The sequence below is a fragment of the Neodiprion lecontei genome, chromosome 4, assembly GCF_021901455.1.
Source record: "Neodiprion lecontei isolate iyNeoLeco1 chromosome 4, iyNeoLeco1.1, whole genome shotgun sequence".
In the NCBI taxonomy this organism is placed as follows: domain Eukaryota; kingdom Metazoa; phylum Arthropoda; class Insecta; order Hymenoptera; family Diprionidae; genus Neodiprion; species Neodiprion lecontei.
The window spans coordinates 15,581,716-15,609,621 of NC_060263.1; the positions used below are offsets into that span (position 1 = coordinate 15,581,716).

General features: G+C 39.6%; 3 protein-coding genes and 1 long non-coding RNA gene across 15 annotated transcripts; 2 read left to right on the plus strand and 2 right to left on the minus strand.

Moving 5' to 3' along the window:
* Positions 1-606: 606 nt before the first annotated feature.
* Positions 607-10,011, plus strand: LOC107224306 (spectrin alpha chain). Of its 4 annotated transcripts, XM_015664313.2 has the most exons (10): positions 607-694; positions 759-1,051; positions 1,246-1,477; positions 1,579-5,195; positions 5,275-5,319; positions 5,908-8,435; positions 8,535-8,589; positions 8,703-9,081; positions 9,214-9,380; positions 9,467-10,011. In XM_015664313.2, the coding sequence occupies exons 2-10, from the start codon at positions 902-904 to the stop codon at positions 9,593-9,595; spliced, it is 7,302 nt and encodes a 2,433-aa protein (XP_015519799.1). In that variant the 5' UTR covers positions 607-694; positions 759-901; the 3' UTR covers positions 9,596-10,011. The 4 variants fall into 4 exon arrangements, with proteins under 4 accessions (XP_015519799.1, XP_046594064.1, XP_015519798.1 ...); XM_046738108.1 differs by lacking the exon at positions 759-1,051 and having other exon boundaries at positions 610-694; XM_015664312.2 differs by having other exon boundaries at positions 616-1,051.
* Positions 9,629-14,563, minus strand: LOC107224307 (choline transporter-like 2). 2 transcript variants are annotated; one of them, XM_046738114.1, is made up of 8 exons: positions 14,431-14,504; positions 14,156-14,339; positions 13,830-13,952; positions 13,196-13,709; positions 12,672-12,959; positions 11,163-11,615; positions 10,778-11,069; positions 9,629-10,690 (listed from the first exon to the last, which is right to left on the minus strand). In XM_046738114.1, exons 1-8 carry the CDS (start codon positions 14,431-14,433, stop codon positions 10,406-10,408), a joined length of 2,142 nt encoding a protein of 713 aa, XP_046594070.1. In that variant the 5' UTR covers positions 14,434-14,504; the 3' UTR covers positions 9,629-10,405. The 2 variants fall into 2 exon arrangements, with proteins under 2 accessions (XP_046594070.1, XP_015519801.2); XM_015664315.2 differs by lacking the exon at positions 14,156-14,339 and having other exon boundaries at positions 14,431-14,563.
* Positions 12,843-18,317, plus strand: LOC124294128. Of its 4 annotated transcripts, XR_006903995.1 has the most exons (5): positions 12,843-12,973; positions 13,038-13,167; positions 13,282-15,496; positions 15,577-15,706; positions 16,240-18,317. It is a non-coding gene; the product is annotated as an uncharacterized LOC124294128 (long non-coding RNA). The 4 variants fall into 4 exon arrangements; XR_006903996.1 differs by lacking the exon at positions 13,038-13,167 and having other exon boundaries at positions 12,856-12,973; XR_006903993.1 differs by lacking the exon at positions 12,843-12,973 and having other exon boundaries at positions 12,986-13,167.
* LOC107224305 lies at positions 18,117-24,896 on the minus strand. 5 transcript variants are annotated; one of them, XM_046738111.1, is made up of 7 exons: positions 24,838-24,896; positions 23,279-24,047; positions 22,084-23,113; positions 21,683-21,990; positions 21,284-21,495; positions 21,040-21,168; positions 18,117-20,934 (listed from the first exon to the last, which is right to left on the minus strand). In XM_046738111.1, the coding sequence occupies exons 1-7, from the start codon at positions 24,874-24,876 to the stop codon at positions 18,532-18,534; spliced, it is 4,890 nt and encodes a 1,629-aa protein (XP_046594067.1). In that variant the 5' UTR covers positions 24,877-24,896; the 3' UTR covers positions 18,117-18,531. The 5 variants fall into 5 exon arrangements, with proteins under 5 accessions (XP_046594067.1, XP_046594065.1, XP_046594066.1 ...); XM_046738109.1 differs by having other exon boundaries at positions 21,683-23,113; XM_046738110.1 differs by lacking the exon at positions 24,838-24,896 and adding an exon at positions 24,360-24,774 and having other exon boundaries at positions 21,683-23,113.
* Positions 24,897-27,906: the final 3,010 nt, after the last annotated feature.

The following is a 27,906-nucleotide window of genomic DNA, read 5'->3' on the forward strand; positions in this document are numbered from 1 at the left end:
TAACGTTCTGTGATTCGTTGTTTGTAGGTGAAATTTAATAAATGAATACTGTATCATAATAAGATATCCAGAAATTACTAAGTATATTTCAACCAAAAATAATATTTCATTATAATATTATTTACATTTTTGCGAAAATAGAAAATTCGAGGTAAAAACATTGTGAAACCTTATCGGAGAGCGGCTGTGTAAGTATACATTGTATACAACATACGATCTATGTGCATTTTATAATATTGAATCATCGTGATAGCGACTATTTAAAGCTCACCAAGCTCACAATACTAACAACAAGTAAATGTGAGAGAGATTAAACATTACGGGCTCAAGCTTCATTACAACTAGCGGGAAACAGTGTATATATGTGTACAGTTAATCTTATGTGCAGTATGACGCAATTGCTATTTATACGGAGCCTATTGACCCGTTATTCCATGTGGGCTGTAACATAATTCAGTTGAATATCTCGCGCAGGTTTTTAACTGGATAATAGCCGATTCGCAAGCCAATTAGAACCCACGCTCCAACAGAAATCACCGAGCAGACAGCGCAACGCGGAGTTATGGAACACCCGGCGATTACCCCACTTACTGAACACCCGTCGCTCTTCCGCACTCGCGTATAGTATCGAACGTGGAATCAACGACGACGAATGTGCCGAACGAGAATTTAGGTGAAGTCATTCTGAGCAAAGGTGTGTTGTTTTGTACCGTTTAGAGTGCACATTGTGAGCCGTAAAGTGACCGTTTGAAAATTAGATTTTAGGGTTGGTGCGGGAAACGATAATTAACCAAAAAAACAACGGGGCTGACAGTCCGTTCGATATTCCGAACACTATTCGGCCCGCTGCCACACCCCGCGGCCATTTTGGTGGATAACTACTGTGTACAAAGTCTCAATCATGGATCAAATAACACCCAAGGAGATTAAGATCCTTGAAAATCCTGCCGACATACAGGAGCGCAGGGATCAGGTCCTTGGACGTTACGCTAATTTTAAATCCGAGGCTCGTTTGAAGCGGGACAAACTTGAGGACTCCCGTCGCTTTCAGGTATGCCCTTTGGTGCTCGTGTACGTGTATGCGGGTGTGTATCGTGCGTTTTGACAGACGGAAATCGGTCGGATCAATCGTGTATTTTCGTCTTAAATTTATTTTCAATTAATCGCTGAAATAAATGAAACTGGTTATTCGATTCTTGATTGAAATCTTACACTAACGGGTACGTTGTGCATTTTTTTCTCCAGTATTTTAAGCGAGATGCGGACGAACTTGAGGGATGGATTTACGAGAAGCTCCAGGCCGCTTCCGACGAGAGTTACAAAGACCCGACGAATCTTCAAGCTAAGATTCAGAAACATCAGGCGTTCGAAGCTGAGGTAGCCGCTCATTCAAACGCCATCGTATTGCTCGACAACACAGGCTCAGAGATGATAGCTCAGCATCATTTCTCCTCTGACGTTATTCGCAAGAGGCTTGGTAAGCGTAGATTAATAGTTAACTGTGTTATTTCTTTCCCAAATGTAACAAGTACCCTTCGTTCATTTCTTCATACTTAACTGTAATTTTTGTATTATTAGAGGAACTGCATCGTCTTTGGGAGCTGCTCCTTTCTCGTTTGGCCGACAAGGGATTAAAACTTCAACAAGCTCTTGTTCTGGTGCAGTTTCTTCGTCATTGCGACGAAGTCATGTTCTGGATCCACGATAAGGAGGCTTTTGTCACTACAGACGAGTTTGGGCATGACTTAGAGCATGTCGAGGTTCTTCAGAGGAAATTTGACGAGTTTCAGAAAGATATGGCTAGCCAAGAGTACAGAGTAACAGAGGTTAATGAACTTGCTGACAAGCTTCTACTGGATGGGCATCCTGAGCGCGATACTATTCTCCGTAGAAAAGAAGAGCTAAATGAATCTTGGCAGAGGTTGAAGCAGCTCGCTATTCTCAGGCAGGAAAAATTGTTTGGTGCCCATGAGATACAGAGATTTAACCGAGATGCTGACGAAACTATGGCCTGGATTGCGGAGAAGGACGTCGTTCTGTCGTCTGATGATTTTGGCCGCGATTTGGCCAGCGTTCAGACACTTCAGCGCAAGCATGAGGGAATAGAACGTGATCTAGCTGCTCTGGAAGACAAGGTGGCCACTCTTGGTGCCGAAGCAGATCGCCTGGCTGCTATTCACCAGGCCGATCATTCCCAGCAGATCCAATCAAAGCATGCAGAAATATTGCAGCTCTGGGAAAGCTTGACGGCCAAGGCAAAGGAACGAAGATCCAAGTTGGACGAGTCCTACTACCTTCATCGATTCTTGACCGACTACAGGGATCTTGTTTCATGGATGAACGATATGCGAGCCATTATATCTGCAGACGAGCTTGCCAAAGACGTTGCAGGAGCAGAGGCGCTGCTGGAGCGACATCAAGAACACAAAGGAGAAATTGACGCACGGAAGGACAGTTTTGACTCGACTGCTCGTGCCGGTCAGCAACTTCTTGATAGGAAACATTATGCAGCAGATGAGGTAGCCAGGAAGTTGGAGTCTCTTGCTGAGGATAAGAAGTCCCTGTTAGATCTTTGGGAAAAACGTCGCATTCTGTACGAGCAATGCATGGACTTGCAGCTATTTTATCGGGACACAGAGCAGGCTGACGCCTGGATGGCAAAGCAGGAAGCATTCCTGGCTAACGAAGACCTTGGAGATTCCCTGGACAGTGTAGAAGCTCTAATCAAAAAACATGACGACTTTAACAAGTCCCTGGCTGCTCAAGATGAAAAAATCAAAGTGCTAGATGACTTTGCCCGTAAGCTTATCGAGGGTGATCATTACGCGGCTGAAGATGTATTCCAACGTCGGCAGCTCTTGCTCGAGCGGCGAGGTGCCCTTCTTGATAAATCTGCTCAAAGAAGACAGCGTTTGGCTGATGCTTACACGCTTCAACAGTTTGAGAGAGATTGCGACGAAACCAAGGGTTGGGTGAATGAAAAACTCAAATTCGCCACTGACGACAGCTACCTAGACCCAACGAATTTGAACGGCAAAGTACAGAAACATCAGAATTTCGAGCAGGAGTTGAATGCAAACAATACGCGCATGGAGGAAATTCTCAGCACAGGGCAAAAACTGATCGACGAAGAACATTATGCCAGTGATCGCATTCGTGCACGTCTTGACGAAATCACTGGTCTTTGGGACAGTCTTGTTCAGGCGACTGACAAAAAGGGATCTAAATTGCAAGAGGCTGCACAGCAGCAGCAATTCAATCGAACCGTTGAAGATGTTGAGCTGTGGCTGTCTGAAGTTGAGGGCCAGCTTATGTCCGAAGATTACGGCAAGGATTTAACAAGCGTGCAAAATCTCCAGAAGAAACACGCGCTGCTTGAAGCTGACGTTGCTTCCCATGCTGATCGTATTGAAGGCATTGCTCAAGCTGCGCAACAATTTGTTAGTTCAGGACATTTCGACGCGGATAATATTAAGGCAAAGCAAGATCAACTTGTGGGTCGATACGCAGCACTGCAAAGACCGATGAGCATTAGGAAACAGCGACTTCTTGACTCCCTTCAAGTGCAGCAGTTATTCCGAGACATTGAGGATGAGGAAGCGTGGATCAGGGAGAAAGAGCCTGTCGCAGCAAGCACTAACCGCGGTCGAGATCTCATTGGTGTGCAAAATTTGCAGAAAAAACATCAGGCTGTCTTGGCGGAAGTAAATAATCACGAGCCAAGAGTAGCTGCTGTTTGCCAATCAGGAGCAAAAATGCGCAATGATGGGCATTTTGCAGCTGAAGAAATTAGCCAGAGGCTGGCAGCTCTCGACGATCACTGGGGGCAATTAAAAGAAAAGGCTCGTCAGCGCAAAACGGATTTAGACGATTCCCTGCAAGCACATCAGTACTTTGCTGATGCAAACGAGGCGGAATCATGGATGAAAGAGAAACGTCCGATCGTTTTGAACACCGATTATGGAAAAGATGAAGACAGCTCAGAAGCTTTGCTCAAAAAGCATGAAGCCCTTGTCAGTGATTTGGAGGCTTTTGCTAGCACTATCGGCGCCTTGAGAGAGCAGGCGGCTGCATGCCGACAGCAAGAGACACCGACTATAGACATAGCTGGCAAAGAATGCGTAGTCGCTCTTTACGATTATGCAGAAAAATCACCAAGGGAAGTCTCTATGAAGAAAGGCGATACTCTAACGCTTCTCAATTCGAACAATAAAGATTGGTGGAAAGTCGAGGTGAATGACAGGCAAGGCTTTGTCCCGGCTGCTTACGTCAAACGGGTCGAGCCAGAGGCCAGTCTGAGTGCCTCTCAGCAAAATCTTGCCAGAGAACAGAGTTCAATTGCGGCTAGGCAGGCTCAAATTCAAGCTCAGTATGACGACTTATTGTACTTGGCTCACGAGCGTCAGAATAAACTGAACGAAACTGCCAAAGCGTACGTGCTTGTCAGAGAAGCAGCGGAATTAGCCACTTGGATCAAAGCGAAGGAAAATCATGCCCAGGTTCAAGATGTTGGTGAAGACTTGGAGCAAGTTGAAGTAATGCAAAAGAAGTTCGACGACTTCCAAGCAGATCTGAAGGCAAACGAAGTCCGATTGGCTGAAATGAATGAAATTGCCGTTCAACTGATGAGTCTTGGGCAAACCGAAGCTGCTCTCAAAATTCAGACTCAAATACAAGATTTGAACGAAAAGTGGACCAGCCTTCAAACCCTGACTGCGGAGAGAGCCAGTCAGTTGGGCTCTGCTCACGAAGTTCAACGATTCCACCGTGATGTTGACGAAACGAAAGATTGGATTCGTGAGAAGGATGCTGCTTTGAACAACGACGACCTTGGGAAGGATCTTCGCAGCGTTCAAGCTCTCCAACGAAAACACGAGGGTCTTGAACGAGACCTAGCTGCTCTTGGTGATAAAATAAGGCAGCTTGACGAAATAGCCAATCGATTGATGCAATCGCATCCTGATACCGCGGAACAAACTTACGCCAAACAGAAAGAGATCAACGAGGAATGGACACAGCTGACAGCAAAAGCCAATAGCAGGAAGGAGAAACTATTGGACTCTTATGATTTGCAGAGATTCTTAAGTGACTATCGAGATTTGATGGCTTGGATAAACTCCATGATGGGACTAGTGGCATCTGAGGAACTCGCCGGTGACGTGACAGGAGCCGAAGCACTGCTGGAACGTCATCAGGTATGTAATTGACATTGACAGCTTTTGATAGTCTAGATGTTATAATATATTCGTTATTCATAAATGATTCAAATTGTAGAGCCACAGGGCAGAGATAGATGCGCGTTACGGCATCCTTCCAGAGGTATCCAAGCGTTTAAGCATGGAAATAATTTTGTAACATGTTTTCCGAGTCCAATATTAACTAACGAAATTTAGACCAATAATACGTGTATCATAAATCAGATCAACCACGCTTGCCTTGTCATTTCTAATCTTGTCTCAATCACGTACAATGTATACCTACTCGTACGTGTATTGACACCACAAGTCATTGCTGAGAAATTTTTAATTGTAACAGTGCTACCACAGCTGCGTAAAGTAACAATATTCTTCAAGTAATAGACAAATTTCGCTGTTTTCTCAGCCAAGCAAATGATGAGTGTAACATTTGTAAAGTTTTTTTTCTCTTTCGGGAATTTTAAATGTCCCATATATTGTCAGAGTATAATAATACTATGTGAAAAAGAATTTTATCTTAAAAAATCCAGTGCAACAGAGTATGTAGTTTGTTAGCTCTTTGAGATTGAGAGTGGTGCTTATTAATTTTTTGCTTAATCGTTTTATGTAATGAATTTGGCTGCCCACATGCTTCTGGTGCAATCGCGTGTTGAAGCTGCGATCGATCTTTCAAATTTGTTGTGGTTGTGAATATTATGGAAAATTTTTTTAGGAACATCGCACTGAAATCGACGCTCGTGCTGGTACCTTCCAAGCGTTTGAACTCTTTGGGCAGCAACTATTGCAGTCGAGTCACTATGCTAGTGTGGAAATTCAGGAAAAACTGGAAGCAATGGCAGAAGCTCGTCAAGAACTTGAGAAAGCGTGGATCCAGCGCCGCATGCAGCTTGATCAAAATTTGGAGCTCCAACTTTTCTGCCGAGATTGCGAGCAAGCTGAAAATTGGATGAGCGCCAGGGAGGCCTTCCTAGGTAGCGCGGATGCTGTAGACAGCGGTGATAACGTTGAAGCGCTAATTAAAAAACATGAAGACTTTGACAAGGCTATCAATGCTCACGAAGAAAAAATCGCGGCCTTGCAAACACTTGCCGATCAATTAATAGCTGCGGAGCATTATGCCGCTAAGCCAATTGACGAAAGACGTCGCCAGGTTTTGGATCGCTGGAAGCATTTGAAAGACGCGCTTATTGAAAAAAGATCTAAATTGGGTGAATCTCAGACCTTGCAACAATTCTCCAGGGATGCCGACGAGATGGAAAATTGGATCGCTGAAAAGCTTCAACTTGCTACTGAGGAGAATTACAAAGATCCTGCTAATATTCAATCCAAACACCAAAAGCATCAAGCGTTTGAAGCTGAGCTTGCCGCCAATGCCGACAGAATTCAATCCGTTTTGGCCATGGGCACTAACCTGATAGACAAACATCAGTGCGCCGGTTCTGAAGATGCTGTACAGGCTAGACTTGCTTCGATTGCAGATCAGTGGGAGTATCTGACCCAAAAGACGACTGAGAAGTCTTTGAAACTAAAAGAGGCCAATAAACAGAGGACGTACATTGCCGCAGTGAAAGATCTAGACTTCTGGCTTGGAGAAGTTGAAAGTTTACTGACCTCCGAAGATGCTGGCAAAGATCTAGCATCCGTGCAAAATCTTATGAAGAAACATCAGTTGGTAGAAGCAGATATTCAAGCTCACGAAGAGAGAATAAAGGACATGAACGGTCAGGCCGATTCCTTGATTGAGAGTGGACAGTTTGACGCTGCTGGTATTCAGGAGAAACGTCAGAGCATAAATGAACGCTACGAGCGTATAAGAAATCTAGCCGCACACAGGCAAGCCAGACTCAACGAAGCCAACACTCTGCATCAATTCTTCCGCGACATTGCTGACGAAGAATCATGGATTAAAGAAAAGAAATTACTCGTTGGTTCGGATGATTATGGTCGTGACTTGACTGGCGTGCAAAATCTAAAGAAAAAGCACAAGCGTCTGGAAGCAGAACTTGGCAGCCACGAACCAGCTATTCAGGCTGTTCAAGAAGCTGGAGAAAAGCTGATGGACGTGTCAAACTTGGGAGTTCCTGAAATAGAGCAGCGTCTGAAACTTCTCAATCAAGCTTGGGCAGAGTTGAAGCAATTGGCTGCGACCAGGGGTCAAAAGCTTGACGAGTCACTCACCTATCAACAATTCCTTGCCAAGGTCGAGGAAGAGGAGGCTTGGATTACGGAGAAACAACAGCTCCTCTCTGTGGAAGATTATGGCGACACAATGGCTGCTGTTCAGGGATTGCTGAAGAAACATGACGCATTCGAGACCGATTTTGCAGCACACGGAGAACGCTGCAAAGATATTTGTGACGCAGGAGCAGCATTGGTCGACGCTGGTAATCACCGAGCCGATTCAATCAGCCAGAGGTGCTCTCAGCTCCGCAACAAACTTGATCAGCTGTCGGCCCTGGCAGCCAGACGAAAGGCGCGATTGAATGATAATTCTGCATACCTACAATTTATGTGGAAGGCTGATGTTGTAGAATCATGGATCGCAGACAAGGAAACACACGTGCGTTCCGAGGAGTTTGGTAGGGATTTATCAACTGTACAAACTTTGCTAACCAAACAGGAAACCTTTGATGCAGGGCTGCACGCCTTTGAACATGAGGGAATCCAGAATATAGCTACCCTCAAGGATAGGCTTGTGGACTCCGCCCATGAACAAACACCGAGCATTCAAAAACGTCACGCCGATGTCATCGCTAGGTGGCAAAAACTTCTTGCTGATTCAGACGCCAGGAAACAACGCCTTCTGCGCATGCAGGATCAATTCCGTCAGATAGAAGAGCTCTATCTCACGTTCGCCAAGAAGGCATCAGCCTTCAATTCCTGGTTCGAAAATGCTGAGGAAGATCTCACTGATCCTGTACGTTGTAACAGCATTGAAGAGATTCGCGCCCTTCGTGAGGCTCATGCACAATTTCAAGCTAGCCTTTCGTCTGCCGAAGCTGACTTCCAGGCTTTAGCTGCTCTTGACAGGCAAATAAAGAGTTTCAACGTTGGTCCAAATCCCTACACCTGGTTCACTATGGAAGCCCTTGAAGATACATGGCGCAACTTACAGAAAATAATCAAAGAGCGCGATGTCGAACTGGCCAAGGAAGCCCAACGTCAGGAAGAAAACGACAAGCTCAGAAAAGAGTTTGCAAAGCATGCCAATGCTTTCCATCAGTGGTTAGCTGAGACCAGGTAATTTTTCAGAAATAATTCGTGCTTGTTACTATTTTTTATTGGTTTAAATCCACTTGATTTCTTACAATGGAGAATTATTTCCTTTTTCTTCTACAGAACATCGATGATGGAGGGCTCAGGATCACTGGAGCAACAGCTGGAAGCCACCAAGGTAAGACGGATGTACCCTATTGTGTTATAATTATAATTGAAATGTACTTTACCGTTGTATTCATGGTTTGGAGAATGAAACAAATCAATTAACCATTCAAATTGCAATTACAGCGCAAGGCTCAAGAAGTGAGGGCCCGAAGACAAGACCTGAAAAAGATAGAAGACCTTGGTGCAATATTAGAGGAACATCTGATTCTTGATAACCGATACACGGAACACAGTACTGTAGGCCTTGCACAGCAATGGGATCAGTTGGATCAATTGGGAATGCGTATGCAGCACAATTTGGAGCAACAGATTCAAGCCCGCAATCAATCGGGAGTATCCGAGGATGCTCTTAAGGAATTCTCAATGATGTTCAAACACTTTGATAAAGATAAAAGTGGACGGCTCAATCAGCAAGAGTTTAAGTCCTGTCTCAGAGCTCTCGGCTACGATTTACCTATGGTCGAAGAAGGTCAACCAGATCCTGAATTCGAAAATATTCTCGGTGAGTTTACCTAGTAAATTCACTCCATTTGCCACATTTGACATTGATTTCGTTAACTGTTAATTATTTCTTGAAACACTGGCATAATGAAGACTGCGCTGTATCGTAATGTTCCCATTTTGAATTTTGCAGACATCGTCGACCCAAACAGGGATGGTTATGTATCCTTGCAGGAATACATGGCGTTCATGATCAGCAAGGAAACAGAAAACGTTCAAAGCTCAGAAGAGATAGAGAACGCTTTCAGAGCTATCACCGCAGCTGATCGGCCATACGTTACAAAAGAGGAACTTTATGCGGTATGTAAATTAACGTTGCGTGTATTGATTTTTTTAATCAACTATTTAACGATGAACTAATATATCTTCTTTATATCTTATTACAGAACCTCACAAAAGAAATGGCAGATTACTGTGTCGCCCGTATGAAATCTTATATCGATCCAAAGACGGAGCGGCCAATTACGGGGGCTCTTGATTATATCGAATTCACGCGTACTCTTTTCCAGAATTAAGTACATGCGGATGATAACGTTTTTTTAAACAGCTAAGTAGATTCATAATTTTTAGCTCGCGGTTATCCATATGCTTCTGCGTCATAATTATTCTGAATATATGCTATATACTATATAGAAACTGTTATTTCGAAAACTGTATTCTTGCTATCAGTATTTATAACACGCCTATTCCATTTATCTAGCAATCCAACGTGATCAAGAGATGCGCTATTTTTGTTGTTGGCAAAAATTTAAAAATGATTATTATTTATTATATACAATGATATAAACTTGAGTCTTATTATAATCGAATTAGCCGTTCCTCAAATGTTCAGAAATATTAACGCGTAGAGGCGTGAACTTTTTTTTTAAGGCAGTAGCCTAATATTTATTTAATGGCATTTTAATCTGGTTAATAAAATGTGGTCAGCTCAGGTGCGTCTGTTATTAATACATTCAAAAACCGCTACGGGGTAGTGCAGTCAATAGTTGAAATTCTCCGTGTGACTGACTGCAGACAACAATTGGAAGGTAGGTAATTTTTTATTTACAGCACATTATAAATTGTCACTAATGCAATTCGTATTTTTTTTCTCACTATAAAATTGTATCTCTGACATCGTAACACTGTTTATGTATACACATATGGCTTATACACGTACTTATAATAAGTCAGTTGGATTTTAAAAGCTAAATCGCAATAATTCGCAGGAACGCGTTTTTTTTTTTTTTCAAATTTAATAAATAGGGGACAGCAATAATGAAAATTGTTCTCCTCCAATTTGGGACTTGTTGTTTTTCAATTAAAAGTACAGAAATTGTGATCTATTATTTACGTAAAATCTTCAGCAGACCTTTGTTCATGTAGTAAGGCTTTTCAGGTGTTCCGTCATTGCGTTCGCAGTCCTCAAGGAAGCAGAGAAACAGAGTGTCAACTGCTGTAGAATATACACTAAAGAATACCGACGCTACTAAGTAGGTTCCTACGCCAACCAGAACCACTGGGACGTACCAATAAGTGACAACCAAATAATTTTTCGTGTACCACCAGGTTCCCCAAGCCATACCACCAGTGACTAATACCTTTCCTATCAGAAGCAGCAAATCTGTAATCTGTCGTCAAAGTGGAGTGATTAGTACACCAATTGGTGAAATAGTGGAAAATCGACAAATTTAATACACATTATAATACATGCATACCTTGTCAAGGACGAAGACTCGCAAAATATTTCTCATAAGTAGATTGAAGGCGCTTTTTGCTGAGGCGCAAAAACCTTTTCCATGTACTGCACACATTATGTACGCATTTCTATTGATGAACTTAAGGAACTTCTCCAGCAACCAGAAGCAACATTTCATGCATTTTACAAGGAACCTTACAACTTCATTGTCGTATTGCTTCAGCTTTACATCGATCCATTCCAACACCCATCTTATCAACCGGCAAATTGTTATGATTAGAGATCCAACTGCCAAGGTGCCCAGGTGATATCTGAAATTTGTAAAGGAAAGATGAAGCACTGTATAAAGTAATTCATCTCTATACATATCAGGCTGGCCCATACATTCAGGAGTGTTACCATACCTGAGTGTTCGCCAGCAGCTGCTGGTTAGTGTGAAAAAAGGTACTTTGGACTTTTTGAAGGTCCAGTACCAGGTAGCAAAAGTTCCAGCCAATGCCATTTCTCCAAAGGCTGTGGCAAAGAAAACCAACCATAATACTGCAACGACGTTGTAGGCGTGCAAGTAATTTGAGAACCATGGTCTGCTCGTGGTGTTCAAGTAACATCCGCCAGATATACAGTAATCACCATTTTCTGTGCAACTGCTGTTGAACTTTGTCTGGTCACAAGTCGTACCGTTAGTATAACCGAGATCTTCAGGACAAGAACAGTTGCCGCCAAGTTTCACAGAGTAGGTCTGTACTTTTATCGATACCAAGTATATGGCGGCGAGTATCGCGTATACTACCAATAGAATTTCTACCACCCACGGAACAACCGGGAAGATTAGTGTTGAAGTAGTGCTGGATACTGCTCTGTAAAATAGGATAGAGAAACGATGTTACTGCCTGAAATTAACAATATAACCAGACATATTAGATACATGTATATTAGGCTGATTAAAAAAAAACGGCTAATTTTTTTTTTTCAAAATCCTCACATAAAAACTTCCGAGAAGGTGTGAAAAGACGCCTGTAAAAAGCAGAGCCCTTAATATTATTATTAAGAGGTCGCGCATCGGGAATTTCTATTTCCCGTTTTGAATAACACAGGAATAAATTTTTTTAAATTTTGCAATTTTGTATTTTTGCAACGGCTTATTAAATTAGCGGATCAAAGCATATTTTTGTAGGAAATTTGACGCTCTACAAAGTTTTCGATAGTCACACTCCTTCAAAAGTTATTCGAGGTCAAAGTTGAACTTACAAAAAAATTCAATGTTTTTTTTTTTTCGATGATACTATGAATCTTTTCTCATTATTTTGTTATAAAGAGGATAGATTTCGGAACAATTACATTTTTAAATAGTCAAGTGCATCAGTTATGGATTCTCCATCATAACATGTTTATCATTTAACATCGCATTTTTGTAAGGTAACTTTATATTGACTCGATGGGGAAATTAATGATTGAAAAAGCCCAATTAGAGTAAGATATATTTATTAAATATATCTTTATAACAAAATAATGAGAAAAGATTTATAGTATCATCGAAAAAGAAAAAAAATTGAATTTTTTTTTAAGTTCAACTTTGACCTCGAATAACTTTTGAAGGAGTGTGACTATCGAAAACTTTGTAAGGACTTTTTTTGTAGAGCGTCAAATTTCCTACAAAAATGTGCTTTGGTCCGCTAATTCAATGAGCCGTTGCACAAATACGAAATTGCAAAATTTAAAAAAATTTATTCCTGTGTTATTTAAACGGGAAATAGAAATTCCCGATGCGCGACCTCTTAATAATAATATTAAGGGCTCTGCTTTTTACAGGCGTCTTTTCACACCTTCTCGGAAGTTTTTATGTGAGGATTTTGAAAAAAAAAATTAGCCGTTTTTTTTGAATCAGCCTAATGTATATCCAGTTTGTGACTCACTTGCTAGCTTCTCCAATCAGTTTACAAGCTAGTCGTATTCTGTTGCGCAGACAGATTGCTATCAGCAGAACTATAGCTAAGATTATGCCACAGATTATTGTAAGAACCAACCAAAAAGTAGACTCTTCGGCTGTATATAGTTCGTAAAATTGGTAAGTGCTATATCCAAGTAGCAAGCAGAGCCCGATGATTGATAGGAAAATAACCGGAGTGGCCAACCAGCGCAGTAATATTATGTAGATCAGACTTATGGCGGCACTGATACCAAGGATCGATGCAATGGTCCATCTATAAATGACAAAGTATGTAATGAAAATCAACCTTTACAGGGCCGGAATTTTTCCCTTGAAATTCGATATTTTTTAGAGGTACGATTCATGTACATAAATAGTCAACACGTCCGGTGGTGTTTCCGAGTTATCTGCTGACTTCTAAAAGAGTCAGGCAGCCCTTTAAAGGTTAAATCTCAAATTTTCAGAACTATTAACAATTCATGGTAAGTAAACAAGTATATATTTTCGCACCCAGTTGCTATGATATCGTCGTAGATATTTAGTACAATTATTTCGACCTGAACCAGTAACTCGATATATGTGGATGCTTCTTCTAGGTCAGCTACAGTCATTGTATAATTGACAAACAGTTCGGGAATTCCGTTTGGAATACAACGACCAGTTACAGAAGTACTGGTCAGATACCACTGAGCACACACGTCGTTTGAAACGTAGGTAGCAAGCTGGTCTGCCGTCGCTGTATCCACATCAATTTCAATCTTGCATATCATTGCGGTTCTTAATGCGGTCAAGTTATTTGCCAAAATTGACGAATTCAACTGCCACACAAAATTATCTGTCGGACACTTCGGCACGCATACCTGCGGCGTATCGCATCCTTGGGTCACAGACGTGACCGCTACACATTTTGTCAGATCAAAAAATACCAAATATGGTCTGTCCTCGACATCTGTATGCCTACCGCATATCCTTCCTTCACTATCAGTTGGGTATACTAACGTATCTATATCTCCATAAGTATAAGCTGAAATTATAAGGAATTTTATCAGTGTGTTTCAAAGCTGTCTTTAAACATATATGATCAGGGTGATGTAAAAAAAATGTACTGGTTCCTTGTAGTATACTCGTATTCAAAATTGCGTACCGTAATATCCAATTACCGCCCATCCTACCACAAATGCTAAGAAGATAATCAAGCAAAAGCAATCTGTACATGATCTGCCCTTTAGAGGTCCTCGATATTTTGGATCGAACTGCATCCTATCACCTAAAATTGGTAATTTACATACTTAAATCAATAATAGGCCTTTTATAGTTCAAACATTTATCCAGTTCACAAATTCGTTTCAATAGTTTTGGTACTAAGCCATTTTGACAATGTGTTGTGACATTCAAATAATCTTATCAACCGCTTATCTCAATAACGAAGTATACATATTATATTGGTAGTGATCTATATTGATCTCTTACCTGGAATGGGAAAGTATCGATAGAGACGGTACTGCTTACATTTTACAATAGAAATTAAAGAAGTTTTTGAGTTACAAGCACAGTGCTCAAAACTATCGCAGAAGTTGCTTGTTGAAAAATTTGAAAACAGTTGTGGATCGTTCGGTTTGGCATAATCCTTTTTTGGTAACTCACACAAAACTCTCTACAGGTACAAGACATTTTTGACACGAGAATTCAAAGCAGTCTGTGACGTGACTCACGTTTCTATACAATGAGACAATAAGCATACGTACCATGTTTGTCGACCATTGTTTGCACTTTGGTTCTTTAAATAGACGTTATCACTCTGACTTTAAGTACTTATATAAAGCCAGTCAACGTTATAAGAATTTTTTTTACTTGTCCAGTGTTACTTATTAACTTGTTAGGTCTGCATATTATTTTGCCCACTCCGGTTTCATGCTCTTGGTTCAAATTATTAACGAATACTTGGATAGCATATGCTTTCAGTAACACTTCTACTGATAACACATTAATCTGATAAGATGAGATTTGGCAGCGAAGTATGAATCACCGGAAGTAAACAATCTTATCAATTTTTAATTGAGTCTGATAAATTGCAAATTCTTTACAGGATATGCTAACCATATATTGATTGAAAATATGCACAGCAGTAACTTGAATCATACGAAATCTCAGAATTATGTGAGTCGTCGAAATTCTCATTATTTGCGCGTTATCGGTTCTAGCTATCCCGAGTTTATAGTTTCCAACTCTGGTCAAGAAACATTTATTTACTGAAAAAGTAACGCCCGGTGATTTGGAATAGAGTATAAAATAACAAAATAATGGAATCGTTGTTAAGACTATTGAACAGTTCGTTGCGAAATCCAAACATATCAACATCTACACTATCTAGAAGAGTTAATTCATATTTCATGAAACAGGGAATGGGTCGTTTTTTGTTAGACTTATGTACACCTTCAGTGCCGACAGATTTGTTAATTGATTAAAGAAAGATACGCAAACAAAAACAATATGATTGATAGCACTATATGACTTGATAAGAACCAATTTATGTGTACAAGATATGAAGTATAAAAAAAATTCTCCCAAGAGAACATTTCGTGTAATGGCTGTGCCGGAATATCGGTAAGGTCGTCTTAAACTACCGGGTTATTGAATTGATGCAATGACAATATTGCTCTTGCCTGGTATTCATCCCAGATCAAAAACCATTGTGTTTCTAGGATAAAATAAAAATTTACTTGATATCATAACATAGAAACTAAAATCACTAAATATCGAATGATTGGATTTGTAGGGTGGTTCATGGTGTGTTGGCATTCATAAAATAAGGTACTGTCAAAAAATGACTATATGAATAAACAACCTATACATAACGTATACATATTAATTAGTATTTTGCATTGTTTTAGGTAAAAACCTGTCCAGAACTCCATGGCTTTTTCCTGGCAATAGCTTATTTGCTGTGCACCTAACTGCTCGATCTTCGTGCATCGTCTTGATTGTCTCCTAAGGGGAAGGAGAGTGAGTAAATTATTAATGGTACGCGTATATGCTGGACTTTTTTAAATCAATTTTCGATATTTATCCGTTACGGAAGTGAATCCATTATAATTATGAGTAACGTGTATAAGTTACTATAAATTAAATTTATCCTTACTGATTACCGAAATCATAATTTATCATCCTCTTGAACATTATTGGAAGATAAGTAACCATGCTTTGATTGGCACATGCAAGGTACATAAAATACTCTACTGATTAGCCTCATTTAGCAAGTCTTAAATTGATCTTATGAATAACAGCGATAAAAATGATAATAGCAAATTGTAAAACCATGAAAATTACGCATACCTGCCGACTTAGATCTTTCAGTATCTTCTTAGTTTTGACAATCTTGGCTGTTCCACCCTTTCCTTTAGCCTTTGTCTTCCGTGGCTCAAAGTTAATCTTTTTCGGTTTCAAGTGCTGAAAAAATCCGTATATAAATCAATACAATCTGATGAATGTAAAGCAATGATCTACTGAATTTTAGTTTATATGTATTCTAAAACTTTTTTCTTTTTGCCTACCAGAAGTTTCTTCTTTGCTTCGAACTGGTCTCTCATAGTAGGAAGATCAACCTCAGCAACTGCGGATGGCTCAAGGGTGATCAATTCAGGTTGAATTTTGTCCAGAAGTGCTTTCACTTCAGCCTCGCGGCGTTGGCTCTTTGTCTGGAATGGATTACTCTCAAGAGCATCAAAATTGGCTTCGGCACTCCCAGGAACAAGTAGAGATTGAAATCCTTTGGCTGTTGCGATGCCCAACACATCTTCATAGGGGCAAAATTGTTGCCCTGTGATTCCCCAAGAACTCTTATGGCGCAAATATGGTTTTCCATTTTCAACCCAGTCTCTAAAATAGACATGACATTGTTACTATACAGTAGAACATTCTATCTACAACTCGGTTTATTAATTCGTTCTTATAATTACTTGTAAACTTCCACTATATTGCCGGATGCAACAGATAACAACCCTTTCTGGCTGTAGGACAACTCCTGAGCTGCAGAGCGTAACACCAGAGTATGCAGAGGGCCTGATAACTTGCGTACATCCCAAATTCTTAAACTACGATCTGGGCAGCTAGTTGCCATATAAGTGCCGTGAGGGTGAACTGCACAAGCCGCAATGGCTTGCTTGTGACACAACATTTTGGCCACAGGCTCCCTTGTATTTGGAGACCACATAGAGACCACGCCTTTTGCATGTCCAACGCACAAAATAGCATTGCTAGGATTTTGCGTCATTACCTGAAATGGAAATTCATAATTATGTCAAATATTGATGTATTCAAATTTGTTCTTCCTTACGTTCAGACTTACCGACAAATTTCCAAGTTTTGTATTATAGCGCGATATCATTTTTCCAATGGATACGTCAAGCCAAGCAAGATATCCCTCTTCAGAGGCGCTTGCCAGAAGAAAATGGTAAGGAAGAAACTCGAGCCGTGTAACCTTGTTCATATTTTTTAAACAGTGAATTTCAATTCCCTGGTTATCATAAATGTGAACCCACTGTTTTTGGGCGACAGCAAACATTGTTTCAATATGGAGCCACGCGACATCGTGCACGGACTCCATGACATTCATTTCGCATGCTAGAGTTTTAGTTACCCAATCGAAAGCTGCTACGTGACCTAGTTTTCCTCCAAGAATCAGATGTCTACCGTTCCGTGTGTATCGAAGGCGATAAGAACCGAAGTCCAGATTAATATTGAATTGTTTAGTGGCGCTTGTAATATCGACATTCTCTGCAATCTGACCCTGCGTATACTGAGTCGTGGTTTCCCCAGCATCGGGTTCCAGAAACCCTTGCGCCTCGGTCAGAAGCAATTCCGTACGTGCAGCCTGTTCGGTTGAGTATTCTATGGCACGTTCCTTTTTTTCCCAACGATCCCTGTGAACCTTAGTACGAATTCCACTGCGATTCGATGTCAAATTTATCCCCGGCCCTCTGCTGTGCTTTTCTAGCTTCTCCTTGGCCACTGGCGCCTTGCCTGGGTATTTACCCCTTTTGGTTAACCTCAATGATCTCACGTCGTCGTGTTTACGTCTCCATTTCGGACGGCTAATGTCGACTATTGTGACGATTTCGTTAAGATGTTTACCCTCCGCATCTTTCGCTGACGCTTCCATTTCCTGTTGTTTAATTATTCGCACGACAAAACTGGGTTTTAGTCACTACTGTGAGGTTAGTTCCATCGGTTAGCGTGTGAATGCGGTGCGAATCAAAGCCAGAACAACCATACTCGCGGAAACACGTGCTTTGAACTCTTTTTTTCTTGATGTTACTCATCTCATTTACTCTGTCGGTAAGAATGGTATGGTTATGAAGGTAATCAATAATGTACACAGATTGACGAGGACGTATTACAAATTAAAATAGTTTGTTGATTTTTATTGCGTACACGACTTTATGTATTTGTACATATTTTTTTAACAGTGTTTTAACAAGTTTTGTCGTGAAAAGGCGAATAAAGTAATCCCATACGAACTAGTGATCATCTTGTCAACAGTAATTGTATACGAAATATAATTTGTAACGTAAAACTGCTAAAGTTCCAGTCACAGAACTTTCTTATACATTTCTCATGTACAAAAGTGATAAACGAAAAAAAAAACATCTTATCGCTAATTGCACATTTTCCTACGTACGGAGTAAATAAAATAACACATTTGTTTGTGTAATCCACTTATAACAGTATGAAAAATTGACAGTGCGATTACTTAGTAAAAAAAAAAAAAAATAAATAAACAAAAAATTACTTTGTGCAAAAACAAAAAAAAAAAAGAAGGGAATTGTGCTCGTGATTAGCAGCAGTTACTAATATCTCTTTGACAATAAGTGGTCGGTTTTTTCTAATTGACGTTTGATTAATCTTTCAAAGTCTAATGTACAGTGCAATGTGAGAGATTTCTGGCCAAGTTTGTGCTGCAGCTCTCTGGCTTTTTGGGCAATGCAGGGGTGTTCTGAGTTTACATATTTCTCCACTTTTCTTGCAGCACGTTTCTGCAAGTACAAAGGCAAACTTCCGTCAGGACTAGGTTTCTCCTTTCTGTCTTTCTTATTAACTCTATGTTTTTCAGTTTCAACAGCAATACCAGGACTTTCATTAATAGCTGCATGTAACGGATGGTTATAAATAGCACGACTTGAAGTTGCGTGTGCGTCGGGTCTACCTCTTCTGTCATACGCAATATTTGGGAAATCGTGAGTATTGTTTATAAAACCGTCTTCAGATGTTTCAGGTTGCCTGTCAGATATAAAATTATCCTGTATAGAATTTTTACGCAGAGTATAGCTCTCTTGCGATCTGTTTTTTTCGGACAAGTTTCCCTGATATCCAACTTTAGGAATATCTGAAAACCCGTTTGCTGTTGCCCCCGATGATAAACTTCCTTGCAAAGTATCGTTTTGATAAATTCTCTTCGATTTTCTCCTAAAATTATTTTCAATGCGGTTCTGCAAACTGCGAACATCATTGTCTACGGAATCGGCATGCTGGACATTTTCCTGAAATCTTGTACTTCTTCCTTGTTTTTTTTCAGCCGAAATATTGTCAAAATTGTATTTCAGATTATAATAATTTTGCTCTACATTGTTCCAATGGTTTGTCAACATAGGCATTTGTTTTGGTAAGTTGCGCTCAAGATCGCGATTAGGGTTACTAACATCCATACTCGAGGCTTGCAACTGAGCTTCAATGTTGCGACTGACGTTTCTGTTAACAGTGGTGCATGTACCCTCTCTGCTACTGTTTATACCTTTTGGTAAGATTCGATCACTTGCAGTGAATGAAACGTTGGAGCCAGCCGACGTTGTGGAATTAATATCATGGTTTTGGTTTACCCTGTTAAGTGACATAATGTAACTTCTGTAATCTGGTACCTTTTTTTTACTTCGCGATTTTTTTCTCTTATTTTTCGGTTTTCTCTTCTTTACTCTTGCTTGATCATTCATCTGTTTTTGCTTATATTGATTGAGCAAATCTAAAATGTTAGGTGGTGTGTATGCTGCAAATATTTTATTGTAATGATGGACAATATTAAGATACACTGAGGGCTCTACATGATTTTGATTATCAATTTGTTGCATACTGTCACTATTGTGAGCGCTTACATAATTTGTACTAGTGATCCTTTGCATATTGCATAGGGCTTGCCTCAAATATTTGCAACTCTTTTCATGTTTTTTTGTTTTAGATTGCCCAAGCAAAATCATATTAAGCTTGCACTGTGACTTCGCCAATTCCGAGACTACGTTCACACGTTTCGACGAGATAACTGTTCTCCCTGTTGGTAATTGCCGTTGCATACTTTGTAATCGATCTTTCAATGATTTTACATTCTTGAATATTTCAATTGGATCACCTAGATCTTGTTCCAATTCGTTTAACTTGCACGATAATAAATCTATCAGAGCTTTCTTGGTCTTTGGTAAATTTAGGTTTACAAATCTGCTTCTTTCGTCAACTGGCCAACTCAACCAATCCATAATAATAGTTTTTAACGCATCACGAAGTTCCTCCATTCCAGTAATGGTCATGACAACTTCTTCTCTTCGGAAACGTTCAACTACCAGTTTTACAGGGAATTGGGTAACTAAATTGTGCAAAAATTGACGACTTAAATCTGATTCTACCAAATTCTTGCACTGATCAGTAGATAATGACTCTACAGATTCACTCAAATCTGATGCATCTATAAAACTACCATTTAAAAGTTCAGATTCGAGCCTCAGGAGTGTTTCCATTTCATGCGTGGATTTCGAATTCATCAGCAAAAGTTCGGTACTTTTATGAGACTTCTCTACATTGGATTTGCTCTGATCTTTTGACTGTTTTCTTGACTCGTCAATACGTTCATCAACAATATTGGTCCTTAAATTTCCTTGAGGCACTTTATCTTCTTTCCGTTTTTTCTGACTCCTTGGCAAGTCTGTGTTGCGAACGCGTACTTCAATATCTGTGGGTTCTTGAACTGGTTTGGTCGGGTTTTCAGTACTGAAATTAGAACTTGTATCCTCGAAAATAACATGGTCCGCGTAAGCAGGTCCTATACTGTAATTGGTTACATATGATGGAGTAGGAAAGTGTCGTGACCAACGGTAATTTTTACATGTTGCAGAATCATGACCACGCTTAGCACAGTTGCAACAGCTGAGTTGGTGTGAAGGTTTCATCACATCCGTAGCGCTCAGGTTTGTTATCACATTTCTCATGCTTGTCTGCAAATGAAATAATCAATTAGACTCTTGCTGAGATACAAATTCTTTTACTGTTCAATCTACTAGAAGATGCTAACTTCGAAAAGTAGGATAATGAAAGCTTACTGTCAGATGATATCGTCGCCAATGGTCCGGGCATTTATCTTCCAAATGTCCGTAGGACCGACAACCGTTGCACCAAGCTTTTTTGCATTCGTTGCAGATTTGCATGTACGTCAGTTGTTTCTTGCCACACTGAAAGCATAAATTGTGTTATTGCTATGTTTACTCGACCACTGAAGATCTGATTTTGAGGATTGAGATATTCTCGGAAAACTCTATGAATAACTAAATTCTAATAATGACATACACCAAGACACATTTTGTGCGGACATCTCGGTTCTCTGTGGCCTGAAATACCACACATGTGACAGCACGGGAGTTTTCTTTTTGATGTGCACTCGCTAGTGTTGTGATCACTGCCGTTACAGTTCCTGCATTTCATTCGCGTCCAATATCTCGAGCCTCGTTGCCGGTAGTTAAGCAAGTCCTCATCCGAAATGGCCCAATATCGGGGGTCTTCTGTTCATATAAATTTGATGTCACAAATATTATTACACTTTTCCCATACAATCTATAAAACAATTTAGTGCTGCACTTTACAGCAATTTTCAATGAAACCTAATTGATAGTAGGAGCATATGGTGCTTCGAAACATTTGAATTTGAGAGGTTGGTTACTATATTAAAATAAATTCACCCTCACTTACTCGGCATTTGTTTTCTAATATCATCAATGTTAAAGTTCTTAGACCCATCTGACTTGTAATAATCGGTCATCTCTGGATTCATAGGTATGAAAAAATAATCACCAGCACAGTTTCTCTGTTTTTTTCTATTCTCCTTGTTCTCTTTCGGAGACTTGGTAGAGGAAGAAGTTGACTCGACAGGTTCGTCAGAGTTTCTAGCTTTTTTGGGAGAATTTTGGTGTTTAAATTTTTTTCCACTATCCATTATAGGTCTCTTTCTACTCTCGGGTGTTCCTGCCGATGTTTGTGATTCTCGACTTGCTACAGGACTAGATAATATTTGAGTCATTTCGTGTTCTGCTACATTAATTATTAGCAAATCATCACTAATTAGATCCTGACTAATCTCTGAATTTTTATACTTCTCATTAGGTGTGGATAACGTTTGTCCCCTCAGTGATGACAATTCTCTTACACCACCAGATTCCTTTTCCGTAGTAGCGGAGTTGACTGATGTCGACACGACTGTACCTATTTTCTTGCTAGTTTCTAAATATCGTGATAATAATTCGTCTAAATAATTCCCATCTTGTCTTTCCTGCTCGTCAGATATGTCTGTATTGTTTCCATCTCTGTGAGCGAGAATAGGATGGCTACTGCTTCCTTGCTGGATAGTCGACTCTTCAACAATCTCAGACATTCTTGTATCATCACTAAAAATATGAGCAGGTTGATCTTTGTTCATTTGACTCCCAGCAATAATGCCCCAGTGTTCTTCCTCACTTTCGGTCATGCTGTCGTCACTATCAGATGAAGACCAATCTGAGTAACAGCTGTTTCTGCTCTCCTCAGTTTCTTTTTGTGCTATAGATACCTCCTTTCTAGCTTCAGTCGATTCTGTGCATCCTGCACTCTGATTACTGGTAATGGATTTAAACACAGCATTCTTGTGGTATTTTTTCTGTTTTTTTCTTGACATTTTATTCAAGCTACTGTCACTACTAGATGATGTTGAGCTATTGGAATCATCTAAATGAATTGTAGGTGGCTGAGGTTTTGGTGGGACAGGAACTTCGCAAATCGAATCCTCTGAATCGTCAATTGTTATCACGCTACACCATTCATTTCCTACATTCTGAGCTTCGTCAAGATGTCCATCCATTATTGGCTTATTCTTGCCTGCAATACTAGTGGAGGGTGCATTTGATGAGCAATCTCTCGAGGAGGAGCATGAAGCTTCATGCTCCATCTTAGCATCATTCCCAACCTCTTCTTCAGGGGGTATACTTGCTGGTCTATGTGAATCTTCCTCTGCAGTACAACTTAAATTATATTGAGGCTGAGTTTCTGCGGATTCTGTCTTTTCTACCTCGTCTTCAGCTTTGACATTCGATGATTCAACTGCGTCTTTGGGTGACGCATTTGCTGTTACATCAGGAAATTGAATGGTAGCTGTCAAAAAATTTGGTTGAGTTAATTGCAGTTCAATTTTAACAAAGCTAAAGGTACAGAATAAGCTAATTTATTAATTATTGAAGCATGCAGGAATTTTAGATTACTATTTATGGAAAAATCTTTTTAATTGTTTATCTAGAAATCAGTGCAAAGAAGAAATACCCCAAGTATCGGCTTTGTCGACGCTATCGCTTTGCTTCCACAACTTGGTAGATGAACCTTTGGCACCTGATTCGTTACAGTAGGGAGTTTTTTTAGGAGAAGCTTTTGATTTTTTCGCAACCTTTGATTGAAGCGATTTTTTCTCCTTGTCTGTGGTGTTCTTGTCGCCAAATACAGAAATTGTTTCATCACTTCCGTACAAATCAGCAGCGCTAATTCCTTTGCGGTGCTTATTAGTCACCAATTCATTGTCATCAAAGTCAGTATAAGGCTTAGCTTTATCACTTTGAATGGTCGGGTTTAAATTCTTGAACTTTATATGATCAACAGTGAGAGTGCCGACTCTGGATTCATCTCTTGAACTCAATTCACTATTCTTTTTAGATGAAATAGATTCACAACGGTTTTTGATTTGGACACATTTATCAGACCCAATTTCACAGGAATCTCCAGAACTGGTGATGCGTTTTTCTCCGAAGTTTGTTGGTTCATATGATGTCGTACATGAGGTCTTTTTCGTCTTTGCAGAATTGTCACTATCATGAGAACTACTTTTCCACAATGTGATCCCATCTGTCAAAGAAGTGACACGGCTATATGCTGGAATGTCTTTGCTCATAGATGATGATAAATCGTTGGAATGAAACACAGCAGCGTATAGTTTGTCCTCTAGATCTCGTTCGATTTCTTCGTAATTATCATCATCATCATCATCATTATGATCATCATCATCGTCGTCGTCGTTGTTGTCAGTGTCCACAAATTTATCCTGAATAGGGGAAAAAAAGAAAACAAAAAATGATAACAGTAAGTATACGAACTGATTACATACCAAGTACCGAAAGGCGTTATTTGTAGGTTATGAAGAACGGAAGTGGTGCGAAATTGTGATATAAAAAATATTGTTTAAAAAAATCAGATCTAGGTGTTCCGAGTGTTTGGTTTTTTTTCCATATAGATGTGGTATTTTTTCATAGTGATTGAACCTCTATAAAGAATCATCTATGCGACAATCAGCTTCTGAAGTATATCTCGAGTATCATACCTACGAAGGTGGGGACAGGAGAACATCATATCTTACCGCTAAGAACAGTCTGTCGTCGCAATCCATTTTGCGAGGAATTTATCTAGCTACTATCATCGGTACCGGAGAGAATACTTATTTTGAAATTAGTACAACAAACGTAATTTCTTCAGTTTATTACGCAAGAATTTTTTCATGTTTTCCGCGGCTCCACCAGACTGCACGCAGTAGTTTCACGCACGTGTCGCGTGAGCGAAGCCACCGATATCCCAATACCTAAGAACGAGAACTGTGAAACTCGAAATACTTGGAAATACTCGAATATCCGAAGTCGAGTACTCAAGTGTCAGACTATCGAGACTCAAGGCTGGATTTTATTTCAGCGACAAGCGAAACGGAGCCCTGCACGGAAAAATGCAGTATTTGCGTCAACGTGTTTTTTGCTATCTGCCAGCACTGATTTTGAAGTGTATTACAGTCATGAAGCCTAGAGACCACGGAGTACTAGAAACTTACAGTATTTGCCACAAATCACCTTTTTTTGTTCTTTTAACCTCTCAGAACGTGGGTACATCTTAATAAAGACTCACACCCCTGGGTTATTTTTCGTAACAGTTCGGCGGGTATAGGCGGGTTTGAGGGTATTAGCAGTTTCACGTATTATCAACCAAATAACTGACCACGCCGGTAAAAGAAGTTCTTCATAACCAACAACTATCGCGTGCAAATTGTTGGTAACATACCGTCGTCATTGTGGAATTGAAAAGTTGAAAAAATCTCGCACAAGAAATATGTACGCCGAAATTATGCAACGGAAAAATAAATGTCAATTAAATAAATGAACCTGTATCATTGATATTTACCTGAAAATATCAAATCTTTTATAGGCGACAGTAGCATCTCTCAGATGCTCTACAATTTATATTTTTTAAATTTTTTACAAAGCCAACTTTGAGATACAAATATTTTTGAAAAATATTGAACTACTTCATTTCTAGTTCTAATAGTTCTAATTTTGCCTTTAGTTGTTTTTTTTTATTTTTATTTTTTATACAATATTCTCACTTACTTTCATTCTTTACATCAGGCTCCCGCACAGGTTATCTTATCCTACAGCGAGCGGTACTGAATGTACTTTGTAATTCCTTAGTATTTTAGTATCTCATACCAACAATATGTAGAGCTACTATATTGTAAATGAGCCTGATTATGAATAAATAACTAAGCTATCCGTAAACTCAATTTTTGTCCTCTCAGCTGTACATACTACCGTTAATAAAAGATACTCATAGTGTTCAGAGAGATAGCGATAGATACTGGATCATTGAAGCGTGGCATCCGCGAATTAGTGATAGAGGAAAGGAGTGAGCGAATCGGGATGATGATTAATGAACTAAAAAATATAAGTTACGCGCGCACACGATACGAACCGTATCTGGAGAGATCAGAAAGACAACCGAGATCTTACAAAAGTAAGAAAATACATTGATGATACACACAGAAGATATCGAGACAGTAGGCATTGCATGAAATACACAGCTGATTTCTTTCGAGGCGCGACACGGGCAAGCGGCAGGATTCGAAATAGCGATTGACATGAAACTGTAATGAGCGAGATATGTACTTTCATTTGAACTGTTACATTGCTACTTTGCCGAAACACATTGTTATAATCTGCTATTCCGCATCAAAGCAAGTTGAGGCGAGTATAGTTACATCTTGGCGTAGTTGCACATTTATTTAATTTCAAGGCATGAGAATTGACTATATTGTTACGTGTCCGAAAGGTGGGGTTGAAAGAGTTGAATAGACGATTCAAAAAGAGGTATGTGGTTTGTAGCCACGTGCAATAAAAAAAGTACCGAAAACGGTAATCGAAAGTAGTATAGCAAGAAGATAACCCATGCAAGAATTTCTCTGCGCGTGTTTATAAAGGTTATCCTATTGCACATATCGCCTGCCCTTTATGAATAGCAATTATGTGGGGTTATAATCGAACATGTAGATCACTTTGACGCCAACCATAATCATCCTTATCATATGAAAATATCTTTGTTGGAATACTCGGTGTTACAAGTGCGCGTGATAGGTTTTTTTTATTGTTAAGTGAAAAGCGTGTCAACCCAAAAAGTACAGACACGTGGCTTTGGAATTTCATATAAATGTCAAAAAATATAGATTATTAATTGGAAAATCTTCCGAAAGCTTGGAGTCTTCTGTGTCCAACGATCCATTGCTCATGTGTGATAAAAATTATCAACGTTAGCTACTACCACCGATGTGTCGGGATCGTGTTTTTATTTGCAGAACTACGCAAAAAATCTACGAAACGACGAAACCTGCACTGTAAATATTATTTAAACCTTGACACAAACTGATGCAATTTAAAATTTTGTAAAATCCTGAAGGACTGACTTCCCGGAATTGAAATGTGCAAGTAGGTGATTTTGGAAACGGGTGGAGCAAGACAAAAAACTATAACCCAAAATTTAGAAAGAAACTGAAACTCTTCGATTCAGTTAACAAGCAAGTCGATCGCATTGCACAACTTGCTGTAATCACTTTTAAAGTTTTAAAATCTTAACGAGGTCTTTGAGCTCATCGTCAGCTGCTGCAGCAGGCTCAATTCGCTCCACCCACTGAAGTCGACCTGGCGGGCGTATCAGCTCGCATCACGTTGTCGTGGCATATAATAAATGTATTTCCCCAATGGATATCAATCGCTGACTAAAGACACATATTTTGATCAACGTTCTCTACAAGTATGTAGATCTATTCCACCTCTTACAAATATACTTTTATTCAGTATTCCATATTCCAACAAGTCAGATTATAACTCATTCTTCATCAAGTCCAACTCCCCTTATTTTCTAAGTTCTAATTACTCTGGAAGTATCGATTCCAAAATTCATCAAATCTCAGAATCAACTTTCTACAAATAATAATTTCACACTCAATAGACTCGACAGTGTTTTCTTGAACGTTTCGTTCTCGAAATCCTTGCGTACAGAATTTACAACTAAAAATTTTTGCTTAAAGATTAGGGATAACCCGTTTAGATTTTTGGTGAAAATTTTAACGATTTTGGATGATGTGAAATCAATTCCTTGATGCACTACATTGAAGTAGTTTTGCAAGATGAATCGATTGCACGCAGTCCGAGCACGTTGCGAGCAATGGATTAAGAGTTACAGCTAAAAAACGAAGATTTTCTTCGTAATTCCTCTGCTGTTGGTCCCACGCTCGTTCCGATGTCTTTTTTTGATTTCCAAGGGTCGACTTAAGTGGCAAAAAAGCAAAGTTAACCCCTTCGAATTTTTTTAGTCCATTTTTGATGACTATTGGAAGAAGCTGAAATCAATTTTTTTATACCCAATATTGTCGTCATATTGCAAGAGGATTCCTTTGAACACATTCTTGACACGTTGAGAGCAACAAATCAAAACTCACGGTTAAAAAATATCAAATTTTCACTGGGCACTCACAGAGGTAGAAAAAAAAATTTAATAGTCATAGCCACACAGTTCTAGACTCGTTTCAGTGCAGTTTATTTAATATGCTTTAACTCTAGTGCAAGTGCTTGGGCGTCAAAGTGCAGCAATTT

What these genes read in the sequence shown, in the direction of transcription:
- LOC107224306 (XM_015664313.2), top strand. Translation starts at nt 902, where the DNA reads ATGGATCAAATAACACCCAAGGAGATTAAGATCCTTGAAAATCCTGCC. An exon ending in CACTGCTGGAACGTCATCAG is followed by an intron (nt 5,196 to 5,274) that starts GTATGTAATTGA and finishes TTCAAATTGTAG; the next exon opens with AGCCACAGGGCAGAGATAGA. An exon ending in CAAAAGAGGAACTTTATGCG is followed by an intron (nt 9,381 to 9,466) that starts GTATGTAAATTA and finishes ATCTTATTACAG; the next exon opens with AACCTCACAAAAGAAATGGC.
- LOC107224307 (XM_046738114.1), bottom strand. An exon ending in GACGATATCATAGCAACTGG is followed by an intron (nt 12,960 to 13,195) that starts GTGCGAAAATAT and finishes TGTCATTTATAG; the next exon opens with ATGGACCATTGCATCGATCC. An exon ending in CTGATTGGAGAAGCTAGCAA is followed by an intron (nt 11,616 to 12,671) that starts GTGAGTCACAAA and finishes CCTATTTTACAG; the next exon opens with AGCAGTATCCAGCACTACTT.
- LOC107224305 (XM_046738109.1), bottom strand. Translation starts at nt 24,876, where the DNA reads ATGTACCCACGTTCTGAGAGGTTAAAAGAACAAAAAAAG. An exon ending in GGTTAAAAGAACAAAAAAAG is followed by an intron (nt 24,048 to 24,837) that starts GTGATTTGTGGC and finishes TCCCCTATTCAG; the next exon opens with GATAAATTTGTGGACACTGA. An exon ending in CGCACAAAATGTGTCTTGGT is followed by an intron (nt 21,169 to 21,283) that starts GTATGTCATTAT and finishes TTATGCTTTCAG; the next exon opens with TGTGGCAAGAAACAACTGAC.